We start from the raw sequence: 14209 nt of genomic DNA, 5'->3' as shown, positions 1-14209 counted from the left end.
AGAAAAGGATACAAAGCACTTACAGTTACTGTCACCTCCTGTTGCTTGACTGCTTCTTTCTAATAAGTGCTACAAAACACACTGTATAAATAGCGCGAGCTGCCTTAGGCCACGCCTCACTAGCGAAACTGTTTACCACGTGACTAAGCACGAACAAACGAGACTTCACAGAGATTTCAGCTCTTTCTATCCATCCATCCATCCATCCCCTGTCTGTCTGTCTGTCTATCTATCCATCCATCCATCCCCTGTCTGTCCGTCTGTCTGTCTGCCTGCCTATCTATGTCTATCCATCCATCTGTCTGTCTGTCTATGTCTATCCATCCATCCATCCCCTGTCTGTCTGTCTGTCTGTCTATGTCTATCCATCCATCCATCCCCTGTCTGTCTGTCTGTCTGTCTGTCTGTCTGTCTGTCTATCTATCCATCCCTCCATCTGTCTATCTATCTATTTGTCTGTCTATCTATCTATCCATCCCTCCATCTGTCTATCTATCTATTTGTCTGTCTATCTATCTGTCTATCTATGTCTATCCATCCATCTATACATCCATCCCCTGTCTGTCTGTCTGTCTGTCTGTCTGTCTATCTATCTATCCATCCATCCGTCTATCTATCTATGTCTATCCATCCATCCATCTATCCATCCATCTATCCATCCATCCCCTGTCTGTCTGTCTGTCTATCCATCCATCCATCCATCCGTCTATCTGTCTATGTCCATTTATCCATCCATTCTGTCTGTCTGTCTGTCTATCCATCCATCCATCCATCCGTCTATCTATCTATCTATCTGTCTATTTTCAGTGTCAAAATTGGCACTACAAGCCTACTCAGTGTACTAATATATATATATATATATATATATATATATAGATGAAATGTATTTATTCTATATCATTTATTATATTATGTCATCTGCCCACCAGATTTCCATGTTTTCATCACAGGGTAAAACTGGATTTGACAGTTTACACATTGACACATTGTCATACAGAAGCACAAGCTGATATTCAGTGTCTCTAGTGTTATAGTGATAATGATGCAGAATATTCCAACACACACAGTGTTTATTAATTATTAATCTGGGAGTGGCGTGCTTTTGTGATGGCCCACTTCACTCTAAAGCGCTTTGCAGCAGCGCAGTAGAGGACAGGACAGGACAGAGAGGTGTTTACTGGAGAAACGGGTTAGAAACTGGGGCAGAAAGATATGTGTCCTCCAGAGAGCAAAGCACGGGTAACTACGCTGAGGCTTTCAACTTACACTCTTAAAACTATTTATATACACATTCAACTCCAAACTAAAGCAATATATATAGTTCAATACACGGAGGCTACACTATCCCAAACGGGATTCGATATACACACTCTCACCGGCCACTTTATTAGGAACACTTGCTAGTACAGGGTTTGGACTCTTTTGTCTTCAGAACTGCCTTAATTCTTCATGTCAGAGATTCAACAAGGTGCTGAAAACATTCGTCAGAGATTTTGCTCCATATTGTCATGATCACATCACACAGTTTCTGCAGATTTGTCAGCTGAACATCCATAATGTGAATCTCTCGTTCCTCCACATCTCAAAGCTGCTCTACTGGACTGAGATCTGGTGACTGTGGATGGACATGATCAGCAACAATACTCAGGTCGGCGGCATTTAAACTCAGTTGGTACTAAGAGTCCCGAAGTGTGTGAAGAAACACCCATTACAGCATCAGCACCTGAACCGCTGATACAAGACAGGATCATCCATGCTTTCATGTTGTTTTCACCCAATTCTGACCAGAACATCTGAATGTCAGCAGAAATCCAGACTCATCAGACCAGGCAACGTTTCTCCAATCTTCTACAGTCCAGTTTTAGTGAGTCTGTGTGAATTATAGCCTCAGTTTTCTGTTCTCAGCTGACAGGAGCGACACCGGTGTGTTTCTTCTGCTGCTGGAGCTCTTCTGCTTCAAGGTTGGACGTGTTCAGAGACTTCGCTTGAGACGAGTGTTTGAGTTACTGTTGACATTCTACCAGCTGAATCAGTCTGGCCGTTCTCCTCTGACCTCTGGTTTCTCATTTCTGACCATCCTGTCCAAAAAGTGGAACAGAAATGGGCACTTTGTTTCCATTCAAAGTTACGAATTTAACTTATGCACAAAATTGGAATATCGCATAAAACATTTTCCATCCAGTCAATCGAAGAGAACAAAATCTTCACTTCCTGATAAACTGGTGTAAAATATCACTAAGAAAATTGAAAGTTACTGCAGTAGGAGAAGCCACTATAAATGTTCATATACTGTAATATATTACTTCTCAGAGCATACAGACAAAACGCAAAAAATATTAACTTGCTTTCAGTCGTGTAAAGACAGACAGTTCTGGGAGGGAATTATACTGAACCACTTTGATGACAGACTTTTCTCAGGCATTTCAGAACAACCCAAACAGCATTTCAGATGCATTAGTCCAGTTATGCAGTCCCATGTCAAAGTAACTTTTTTTTTAATGCACATGGAATTTATTCGGTAAATGTGTTTCCATCGTAGTTTATGCTCATGTTTTCTTATCAGATAAAACAAATGTATCCGACTCATTTGAGCGCATTCGTTTTTATGCACATTTTTTTTAATTTAAGCGCATTTTATTGCGATTATTCCAAAATGTGCATAAAAATAGGTGGATGAAAGATCGGACTCGAGTCGCGCTTTAAAGAACACGCAGTAATTTCAGACAACTTTTCCAGATATTTTAATCAAATCTACAAATTCGTTTGAAGAACCAAATTATCCAGAGATCAGTTATCACGATTAGAGGATCCGGCATCTGTCAAATCCTCTCAGATTTATTAAGCGAGGTGCGAAGAATGGACACCGGGCCTTCGATTTTATTTTTTGTTTTCTAACATTTTGTACAGTCTCACGTGATTTAAAAAATCCATGTTTATTTCACATTTTCTAAGAATAACAGTAGATTGTCAATTTGATACCACACTTATCACCTAACAATAGTGCAGCCAAACAAAAGCTGCATTTACAGACATTTAACTTCATATCCACTTTAAAGAAACAAAGATGGTCACACAAAACACGTGTACAGGTGTTGATGTGTATTAATGGCCAAATATACAATCCAGGAATTTCACTTCAAACATGCATCACAGATTTCATCAGATAGGCCTATCAAATTTCGCCCCTCTAATAAATCGTTCAGAGTGATGGAGCACTGAGATATTCGCGAGTGCACAGTGCAGTTTGGCACCGACCCTGATTTAAAAAAAAAATCAAAAGTAAAACTCACCTGCCTTATTAATCCTGAAGACATTGATCCGCTTGCTCAGGTGTTTGATTAGGGTTGGAGAGGCAGGAGAGCTCCAGAACCGATGTTTCCCATCCTCGTGGTAGAGTCTCGTATTTGGCGCGAGATTTTGTGCAGAGTAAAAGTGTGTGTTTCTGTTTCACGCCAAATGCGTGAGAGTTGACAAACCTGTGATTAATTACCGGTGCTCCGCCCTAAAGACCTTCCGATTGCCTGAAGATAGTGTTAAATCAACCTGTTCTGAATTATTAAGAGCGTTTCAATAACGCTGGCATCAGTGCAGCGGATTGAGAGACGCTGTAGAGTAGTCAGACGGCGTGGATCTTAACAGAAGTTGCAGGGTTTTTTTTTTTAAAGAGACGCTCGATTTCTGTCTAGTCTTGGATGATTGCTCTTCATGGCTGTGAGGGAGATTTGTGTTTGGAAAGGGCTCATTTTAGCCCTTTTCCTCTTTGCTGTTGATGGACAGAAAAGGCCGTAAGTATATGGGCTTTGAGGTGAACAGAAGGGGCCTAATCTATGCTGATGCAGTTTTAAAGATGGCAAAATGAAGCACTAAAGCTTTGACCATATGGTAAAAGTTTATTAATCACGTTGTACTTTGTGGCCACCTAGTGGTCAAAGGATGAATAGGACCCACCAAACTGCTGTTCATTAGCACTTAAAGTCCCCCTGTAGTCAATAATTGTATCCCTTAAAAGTCATCTTTGATCACCAAAAATACATATAGCCTACACATGTTTTTTTCCATGCCTTAAAATAGCTTGAATGTAACTCTACACCTTTGCCTCATTTAGTATACGCGAATCTATGAATATGCTAATTAGCCCCACCTCCACCCACTCACACCAGCCCAGAGATCCTCGTTGACAATCACACGTTGACCTGATTGGTTACAAGGTAGTTTGTGACGTCAGAAACCCCATCGATTTCAAAGAAACTCCTATAAAAAGCATATTAAAAAACATCACATAGACACAACATTTAAAAGCTTGAATTTCACCAAAGGGGGACTTTAAGGTTAACACTTCATTAACATTGACACTTTGAAAAAACAAAATATTGAAGTGATTTTTTTTTTTTTTTTTGCTGTTGGAGTTTCTTGTTCCTCAGTGTTTGTTTCCTCCAACACACCACCCACCTGCCCCCTCCAACCCACTCACTTTGGGCTATTTTGATGTGCAACCCTGTGGCAGCCATTTTCTGTCAATGTTCAACCAACTTGTACATGTTCTGCCCTGATTCCTTATGGTTTCTGAACCTAAACTTCATGATGTCTACACAGGTTATTCATGGTGATGTTCCCTGCAGTGATTGAGTCTGAATCAGACGCCAAACTATGCATAACTCTTCTGAAATCCCAAGAGAGTCTCACAATGACCGTTTCTCTGCTTGATGACACAACCAGGACAACTCAACTTTTGCAGCAGGTTTTTTCGAAGCCGTTTCACCGCTGCTTTAGTTTCCAGGTCTGTCATCAGACGCATGTGGCTTTTTCGTCTGGTCTGTTGTACATGTGTTAACTGAGTTTCTCTGAAGGCTCCTCGAGTAGATAGAGAATCGGTGCAGAAGCTGAAGGTGGAAGTTCAAGGGAGGGTCTTCAGAGCGACTGAAGAGAGGAAAGTCATGTTCAGACGATACCTGCCTTTGACCTTCATCCAAACAGACAAACCCATCTACAATCCAGGACAAACGGGTGAGCTGTGAATGACCCTTGGTTGAATATTAGAGGTGTAGAAAGTCCATTATGCTACAAGTTCTGATCGCCTTCAAGTGCAATATGCAACTAATGTGAGCGTTTATTGCTGTCTTTGTAGTGAATTTTAGAGTCGTCACCATGGATGCCAAACTTGTGCCTCTTGATCAAATGGTAAGGCCTGGTCTGATCTTTCACTATATTGAGTAATCTGAACAATTTGCAAATTTAATGCAGGTTATTTTTACGTGCACAATTTTGCTCTTTCCTTTTCAATGACTTTGGTGAATAAGTGTGTTTGTGGTTTTTAAATGCCTAATATTCTGTCTTTGTGTCTTACAGTACAATCTGGTGGTGGTGGAGGTGAGAATTTGCACCGGTTCAAGTCTTTTGAATGGAGCTGAAGCAGCTTTTTGCACTTTTGCTTTGTTTGCAGTATTTCTCTAAGCTGTTAATTGTTTTAATAGGACAATCACAATAACCGGATTGGTCAGTGGACAAACGTCTCCTCAATGGAGTGGATATTGCAACTTTCTCACAAGTTAAACCCAGAGGCTCAGATAGGGATGTACACCTTGAGAGCTTTTATAGGTGATGGAACAGTCTCCCAAGTTTTTGAGGTGAAAAAATATGGTAAGTCGTTGTGAACGATCTGTAACCACAGATCTGAGGACTTGATCTAAAGCGTTTTGTTTCTGGTTTAGTTTTGCCCAAGTTTGATGTGACCGTAAACACACCACAGACGTACAGCGTTGCAGATGTGGGACTGAAAGTTGAGGCTTGTGCCAAGTGAGTGACGCATTTTATTTTCTTGTCTTGTGGTTGGTCAGTTCTTGATCTTGGTTCTTGTGATGTTTCCCAGATACACATATGGCCAACCTGTGCTTGGTCAAGCGTTTGTGGAAGTATGCCGTGATCCTTTTTCATACTCTGTGGTTCCTGTGGAGACCCCTCCGTGCCTGAATCAAACCGCTAAGGTGTGTGGGTCCTGCCTTACAGCTAAGGGTTTTTCTTCTGCTTGGACTTGACTTAAATGTGCCTATCTCTGTTCTGCTACCAGATGAATGCCACGGGCTGTGCCTCCCTTACCTTAGATACATCAGCGTTTTTCAACCCCAAATTTGAGAAAGGTCTTCAAGATTTGTTTTTTGTTACTGTGAACGTCACCGAGGTGGGAACAGGTGAGCTATTGGCTGGTCTGAACCAATGGCATGTTTCTGGAGGAAGTTGACTCGTTTATTTGGTGCGTAATCACATTATCCCTATATATACTGATGGATACAAATCTGAGGCTCATCTGCATTTGTAATCATCCATCCCTAAACATAGCATTTTCTTTGGCTGTTAAAATTGAGCTATCATTTTGGCATTGGACTACATAAAGTCTATGCAACAGATTTTCTTATTACAAATGCAAAGTCATGTCTCCAAGCAATCTCATCCTTTAAAAATGATCACCCAGCACTTGTAATGATTCTTTCTAAACGCTAATCTGGTTTTGTTTGGTACCTTGACACTGTGGAATCAAAGGAAATGAGGACGCAGACTTTGCCCCAAAAGAGGCATTATCAGCAGACGTCAATTTGCACTACCTCATATGGATCTAAAATTTCTATATGAATAACAAATGGCAAACAGAATGGACTTTATATACGATGACCAAACTTCATGAAATCATCCCCAATGTTGGAAGGAGTTTCTATCAAATCTCAAATGTTCTTTCAGTCAAAAACTCTTTATCATTGAAGCATGTTTTATTAGATTGTGCTGGTTTTAACCCAGTGAGAAACCTTTTGAAGAAGTTTTTAACAAAGTTAACAAGTAGTTTAATAGCAAATAGCAAAAATAAATTATAAACCACTGACATAGTTTTACCATACATTTTTCTTGCCATGAAAATGGCCACGGAAGCTGGCATGGCGTTAAAAACAAACAAACATTATTCGGTGCGTATGTTTCTTTTTCCCCAGATGTGGTTATGTCAAAATATGCAACCGTGTCCATTACATTTGAAGTCGGCAAGATCACGTTTTTGGACCTCCCGGATACTTTTGAACCTGGATCAGTGATTAATGCAAAGGCAAGTAAAAGTTCATCCATTGTCGTAGAAGCCTTCTCATTGGTTCCCTTTCCTAAACTAATCTTTCCCAACAGATCTCAGTGTCTCGTTTCGATGAAACTCCAATTGCGAACAAAACTGTGTATCTCCTGAATAGTAACAGCTGGCCCAACAAACTGCTGTTGAATCTAACTACAAACCAGAACGGACTGGCCATGTTCTCCCTCAAAACTGCTAAACTTCCTAAAGCTGCTCTATATCTGCTGGTACGATTTGCTCTTTGTATTTTGTGAAATGAAGTCTCTCTCTCTATCTCTATCTCTCTCTAAACTATTCCATTCGTTGTTCCCCAGGCAAGTGCGACTCCAACAGTTATTTATGGTTACAAATTGCCATACTTCACTATAGATACGAGGGTTGTTCAGCTTCTCCAACCTGTTTCTCCCGATATTCCATCAGTTAGTGGACTTACTATTGTGAATCTTGAGCAGCCACTCAAATGTGGTGCTGCGTTCCCAGTGACGGTGAAATATTCTTTTGTTGGAGAGGCTGGTAGCTTCAGCGCTGACATTATCTATATGGTAAGTGGAGATCAGTTTTGTAGTGATTTCGATGACTGCTGGTCTGTTTGTCCAGCACCTGTTTGTCTTCTGTCAGGTCTTGACCAGAGGAGTCATTGTTCTCAATGGAGGTTGGAAGGTCACAGCAGTAGCTGGTGATACAGTCACGAGCGGCTCCATGTCGTTCAAGCTGTCTGTCAGTGGCGATATGGCTCCAGTGGTGCAGATTCTGGTCTACTGCGTTCTGCCCAGTGAGAATGTACTTGCTGTTAGTGAGTCTTTTGACACTGAAACGTGTTTACAAAACCAGGTAGGATGTGCACTAGCTTCTTTTGGCTTCAAATGGGGAACAGTGCGTCATACAGCATGTGTTGGTCCTTGTTCCAGGTGTCTCTCCTTTTCTCTCCTGCTACGGCTGTTCCTAGTGAAGGAAATTTCTTGACTGTCTCTGCTCAAGCAGGATCCCTGTGTGGTCTCAGCGTTGTAGATCAAAGCATCTGGATCTTGGAGCCAGGAAGACGTCTGAGTCCTAAAATGGTATCCATGTTGATTTTAAAGACTTTATTGACATTCATGTTCAGCTTTAGAATCTGAGTGTAATGCTGATGGATCAATTTGAAAAACCTATGCTATTATGTTGTGGCTTTAATGATTATTGCAGTTTTTATGGACGTTTAACATCTCACATTATAAACTCTGTGACATAACATACCAAGCATAAATTTATTTAGTTCAAGAATTTTCCAGAAACAAGTGACATACCAACTCTATTGTTTCATGGTCTCAGGTGTTTGACTTGCTTCCGGTGAGATTGCTATCAGGTTACCCATTCAGCGTTGAGGATCAACCAGTGTGTGTTCCACCATTAGTCCGTCGAGATGCTCCTATAGATATTGCCTATGCAGCCTTCAAGGTAGAAAACCATTCATTACCATCTAGTCACTGAATAATACTGTGTCATTGACTTTAAATCTGTCTTGTGTTTTGACTTGTTACTCCGACAGAGCGTGGGGATAAAGATCGCAACAAATCTCGCTTTACAACCCCTTCTTTGCCAGCAGTTTCATCCCATCATCCCCGAGAGTAGGTATATGCCGATGAAATGAACGCATTCTCCATGATGTGGTGAACTTTCCTTGAGTTATGGGAGGTTATTCCTCTTTCTTTGTGTAATGGCATTGGATGTTTTTAATCTTATTTTTATAAATGCAACGAGGGGCGGTTCAGATCCTTTGTAGCTTCAGAACTAAAGTGCATGCAGAAAGCAAGAACTAGCCTTTTCTTGTCTTTTATTTCAGCGACCTTACCTGCTCCTTTACCCTTTAAAACAACTGATGTGGTTAACTTGGCTACTGCTCCTCCAGAAGCAGAAAGTGCTGGAGGCAAGCACTCTTTTAAAGTGACTGTCAGGAGTTACTTTCCAGAAACATGGCTCTGGCAGCTTGCTCAAGTGGGGTTAGTGAAGCATCTTGTGTTATTCCATCGAAAGCAACTTGCCCACAGTTTTTACTTCTCCAGTTCTCATTATTTCTCTCTTCTGCTGTCCTTCAGAGACACTGGCTCCATAAAAGTTCCTCTCAAGGTTCCTGACACCATCACCACATGGGAGACGGAGGCGTTTTGCCTGTCCTCCAAAGGTTTTGGTCTGGCCCCTCCAGCTGTCCTGACAGTCTTCCAGCCCTTCTTCCTGGAGCTCTCCCTGCCATACTCCATTGTCCATGGGGAGTCTTTTAATCTGAAGGCCACAGTCTACAACTTTCTGTCCAAGTGCATCATGGTGTGTCATTGTTTATTTTCCTTTATACAATGGATCTGTATAGAAAAGTTAATTTGCTTTGCTCCATGTGCCCTGATGTTTCATTGGCAGGTTAAAGTAACTCCAGCTTCATCCACGGCCTTCACTCTTAAGCCGTTTACTGATCCGTATTCGTCCTGTCTCTGTGCCAATGAGAGAAAGACCTTCAAATGGGTTCTCTCAGCTTCTGTTCTCGGTCAGTTTTGGACTGTCTATCTCTAAATCGAGTGTATATTAGGTGTTGCTCACTTTCTGTCTGTCACTTCAGGAGCTGTCAATGTGACTGTCAATGCTTCAGCTGAACCGTCGCGGACTCGATGTGGCACTGAGGTCGTGACCGTGCCGACGAGAGGACGCATTGATGTAGTTTCTCGAAGTCTACTTGTCCTGGTGAGTGTTAACCAGTCTTCTGGAGTTTGATCATGGAGCTCATGCTGCTTTACTGATGTGATGCTTTATTGCTTTCATAGCCCGAAGGACTTGAAAAGACAAACACCCAGAGTTGGTTACTGTGTCCAAAAGGTTTGTTTGCACTCAATGGCCCGGTTTCACAGACAGGGCTTAAACTAGGCCTTGGTCAAATTAATTCAATTCACATTTATTAGGATGTTTCAGTTACATTTATAAACATCCCTTAGAAAAAAGACATTACTGATGTGCATCTTGGGACAAAACAATGGCACTGACTTAATTTAAGATATGTCAGTGCAAGTTGCTTTCAGTTAAAATGGCTCAAACATGCATTTTAGTCTGGGATTAGGCTTAAACTGTGTTTGTGAAACTAGGGGTATGATTCCCAAACACATTCGTCAAGAATTAGCCTAGCGCTCAATGCTGATCCATTCTGTTCTGTCCCTAGGAAAAGTTCTTTCTGAAGACGTGACTCTGACATTTCCAAAAAACGTGGTTCAGGAATCAGCCAGATGCTCAGTTTCAGTTCTTGGTAAAGTATTTCATTGAGTAGAAACAGACAGGTGATGTTTGGCAGAATAACTTTGTTTCTGATGTGGGTTTATGCTTGACCTCTCGTAGGGGACATAATGGGTTGTGCGCTGAAGAATCTGGATGGGTTGTTACAGTTGCCATCTGGCTGTGGAGAACAGAATATGATAATTCTTGCTCCCAATATTTACATCCTGCTGTACCTGGAAGTCACAGAGCAACTAACGGCAGCCATCCGAGAGACTGCCACAGGCTACCTTCAGAGTGGTACGGGTGAACAAATCCACTAAATATGTAGGGAACAAAATTCCAAGGAGGTTTAATGCTCTTCCCATTTTGAGTCAGGAACTCCCTTCCTGACCAATTTACATGTGGCTTTTGACTCAGGATACCAAGGACAACTGAACTACAGATATAACGATGGTTCATACAGCACATTTGGGTATGATGAATCGAATGCATGGTGAGTTTCACACTGTTCTACTGTTGTGTATAATCTGTTGTGGCACCAGCAGTTTGTAAGTTCAGTTTGTACTCCACTGCCAGGTTGACCGCCTTTGTCCTGAGGTCCTTTGGTCTAGCGAGGCAATTTATTTCCATTGATCCACATGTCCTGCAGAGTGCAAAGGATTGGTTGATCAGAAAGCAGGGTTCAGATGGCTGTTTCATGCAGAAGGGAACTCTGTACCACAACGACATGAAGGTGCATTACATTTTTCTTAAAATACGCTCTAACCAATAGACTTGGTGTGAGACCGTTCTTCTAAATCAAATGTGCTGGTGTGATTCAGGGTGGAGTTAGTGATGGCGTGACCATGACCGCCTACATTGTTTCATCGTTGCTTGAACTAGGCGTCCCTGTCAAGGTAAAAACATCTCCAGTAGTTGTATGAGCTCCATGGAGACGACCTTGTTCTGGGTTTCTGATATTTGCTTTAATTTTTCAGAATCCTGTCATTACCAAAGCTCTGTCGTGCTTGAGGCCTGTTGTTGGGAACCTGGGAAACACTTACGCCATGGCTCTGCTGGCCTACACTTTCAGTCTGGCTGGAGAGACCACCACTCGATCACAGCTTTTAACTGCCTTGAACAACAATGCCATTTCTAAAGGTGAGCTTTACCAGCCTCTTGAGATGTTGGCCCATCAGGTTCTTTAGCATCCACTTTATCCCCTGCGTCTCATCCTAAGGCACTAAGCTCCATTGGTCTCAGACGACATCTGGTGATACTCTGGCGGTGGAGATCAGCTCGTACGTGCTGCTAGCGGTTCTCAATGTAAAGCCGAAGCCTGCTCTGGGCTATGCTAACCGTATTGTCAACTGGCTGGTGGCCCAGCAGAATCCCTATGGAGGCTTTTCCTCCACCCAGGTGCATCAGCCTAAGTGATTTCGCTCATGTTTGTTAGACAAAGTTCAGACTGTCAGTCCAAATCCGACTTTTGTGCATATCCGATTTAGCAAGTGTGAACGGCAAAAAAATTACATGAAAATCCGTTTCAGTCTGACCGCTCTGATCCGAATTTTTTTTCTTTTTTTTTGTATTGGCGTATTCCTACCAACGCAATGTCATTGCCATAGAAACCAATGCAGATATTCCAGATAACCGTTGCAATACACAGTGTGGACGTCTATAATTTTAGATAAGATTCCAATCGGATTTGGACTAACCGTGTGAACGTAGCCTTTTAAGACTGGAGTTTTTAATCTGGTGCTTGTTTTTAGGACACGGTGGTGGCTCTTCATGCCCTGTCTGTGTACGCTACTCAAGTGTTCAGCTTGAAAGGCTCCAGCACTGTTACCGTACAGTCTTCAGTTGTAGGAGGAGACTCTTATAGCTTTAACGTGAATCAAGACAACAAGCTGCTGTTTCAGGAGAAGCCGCTGAAGAACGTTCCTGGCAAATATAGTGTTAAAGCCACAGGATCCACTTGTGTGTCTGTGCAGGTCTGTATACTCACCCCATCTATTTCTGTTTCTGTTGTGCACGTCCTAATTCTCCTCGTTTGGTTTGCTCTGCACTCATACTGTAGGTTGCGTGTTTCTACAACATCCCAACACCCATTGAAGCCAACGGGGCGCTGAGCATTGAGGCGAAGGTGACTGGAGACTGCAAACCGCTAGGAGCCAATCTCATGTTGAACTTCACGGTGAAGTAAGAATAGCTTTGGCTGTTTAACATTTTAACTGCTTTGAAATAATCTGTATTGTAAAAAGCGCTATATAAATAAAGGTGACTTGACTTTGTGTCTTGAAACCGGCTCATGGTTCTGAAAAGGAAGTTGCTTTCTTGATCCTGTTGATTAAACCTCCATTTCTCCATCACCCTCATTCAGATACAACGGCGTAAAAGCAAGCACTAACATGGTTCTAGTGGACATTAAGCTCTTGTCGGGCTTCACAGCAGATGCGTCACCGGTACGCACGCAGATTAAGATGACTTTGAAAATCTCTCAAGATGCTTGAAGCTCCTTCAGATGTAATTGTGTTTGTAAACGATGGTCTCTTCCCTTCAGCTTGGTTCTCCACCCCACTCGTTCGCCCCGTTAGTGGAGCGGGTTGATTCTGGAGATGATCGTGTCCTAGTGTATCTGAAAGAGGTGAGACTGTGTACACTGGGAATATTCACTAGCTGATGTGTATGTGCTGCTGTTCATTCTTTCTGTCTCGCAGGTTCCCAAAGGCGTCCCCATGAGTTACACTCTGCAGCTGAAACAGGTTCTTGCAGTGGAAAACCTCAAGCCGGCAGTCATCAACGTTTATGACTACTATCAGACAAGTACACTTTCATCATCCTAATCTTGCTTTGCTCTGCTATATTCTCTGTCGAACATGATCCAGCTCATTTTCTGATCCTCTTTCAGGTGATGCGTTTGAGACCACATACACGTCCCCCTGCATGCTTTGAATCAGAACAGGCTACAGGACACACGACTTGAATAAAACCGCTTTTATACTATCAGTCCATTTGTTGCCTCCCTTTTGTTCCTCATCTGAGACGTTTGTTTGAATCAGGAAGTTGCAGTGTTCATGAGTTTCTATTTGTACTGTGACTTCAAATCCTTATAACATGGCTCACTCATATATATATATATATATATATGTATGTAGATCCGCTTTGCTTGCAGGTGACCGTTAATTAAGCAATTAGCAGATTTAAGAACCTGCATTACTGAATTTTACTGTTGGTTGTTTAACCGACAGTAATTTAGCAGTAATATTTGGAGGCAGTCGTGGCCTTGTTTCCTTTCCTCGCTTCTCAGTTCCAACACCATTGCATTATGAATATAATCACATAATTTTCGGCGTATAGGTAAAGAGTGGAAACAGATTCGTCCTGGTTCTGTGCCATTGCAGAACATGTTTTGCCTGTTTGTGTGCTTGATGAACACCTGTAAAACCTCACCGACACCCACGTTTGTTGATTTTCTGAAAGATTTTAACGGTAACACTTTACAATAAGGTCTATTAGTTAATGTATTAACTAACATGAACTAACCATGAGCAATACATTTGTTACTGTATTTGTTCATCTTCGTTGACGTTAGTTAATAAAAATAAAGCTGTTCATGTTAGTTCACAGCGCATTAACTAATGTTAACAAGATTTTAATAAAGTATTGAAATTAACATTTACAAAGATTAATAAGTGCTGTTCATTAGTTCATGCTAACTAATGTAGTTAACTAATGAACCTTATTGTAAAGTGTTACCATTTTAACTCTTCGGATCTGAGAAACGGGCACAAAAGCAGTGGAGAAGAAAAGGGACATAAGAAGAAAGGCAGGGTTGATAGAGCCGAGTGTGCAGAAATGCATCAGCACAGCAGGAGACACTCCGGGGCCTCAGGGGCC

General features: G+C 41.8%; 1 protein-coding gene across 1 annotated transcript; it reads left to right on the top strand.

Moving 5' to 3' along the window:
• The first annotated feature begins 3660 nt into the window (after positions 1 to 3660).
• LOC130096178 (alpha-2-macroglobulin-like) lies at positions 3661 to 13318 on the top strand. Its single transcript, XM_056262859.1, has 34 exons — positions 3661 to 3785; positions 4594 to 4777; positions 4848 to 5004; positions 5126 to 5178; positions 5347 to 5367; positions 5472 to 5637; positions 5709 to 5793; positions 5867 to 5981; positions 6065 to 6185; positions 6975 to 7084; positions 7159 to 7329; positions 7417 to 7644; positions 7721 to 7933; positions 8011 to 8160; positions 8411 to 8536; positions 8628 to 8725; positions 8953 to 9078; positions 9175 to 9400; positions 9491 to 9614; positions 9687 to 9808; positions 9889 to 9940; positions 10278 to 10361; positions 10451 to 10627; positions 10748 to 10823; positions 10907 to 11063; positions 11152 to 11226; positions 11308 to 11470; positions 11550 to 11728; positions 12082 to 12303; positions 12390 to 12511; positions 12693 to 12774; positions 12873 to 12956; positions 13030 to 13135; positions 13221 to 13318. Exons 1-34 carry the CDS (start codon positions 3706 to 3708, stop codon positions 13262 to 13264), a joined length of 4299 nt encoding a protein of 1432 aa, XP_056118834.1. The 5' UTR covers positions 3661 to 3705; the 3' UTR covers positions 13265 to 13318.
• Positions 13319 to 14209: the final 891 nt, after the last annotated feature.

Source organism: Rhinichthys klamathensis, unplaced genomic scaffold (assembly GCF_029890125.1).
Source record: "Rhinichthys klamathensis goyatoka isolate OS25496 unplaced genomic scaffold, OSU_Roscu_1.1 h1tg000196l_1, whole genome shotgun sequence".
NCBI classification, from domain to species: Eukaryota; Metazoa; Chordata; class Actinopteri; order Cypriniformes; family Leuciscidae; genus Rhinichthys; species Rhinichthys klamathensis.
The sequence above is the reverse complement of the archived record's forward strand: the minus strand, read 5'-3'. Positions and strand labels throughout refer to the sequence as shown.

Bases quoted from the DNA above. Each gene is read 5' to 3' on its own strand.
- LOC130096178 (XM_056262859.1), top strand. From the start codon at position 3,706: ATGGCTGTGAGGGAGATTTGTGTTTGGAAAGGGCTCATTTTAGCCCTT. The intron at 5,005-5,125 runs GTGAGCTGTGAA...CTGTCTTTGTAG, and splicing joins CTACAATCCAGGACAAACGG to TGAATTTTAGAGTCGTCACC. The intron at 6,186-6,974 runs GTGAGCTATTGG...CTTTTTCCCCAG, and splicing joins CGTCACCGAGGTGGGAACAG to ATGTGGTTATGTCAAAATAT.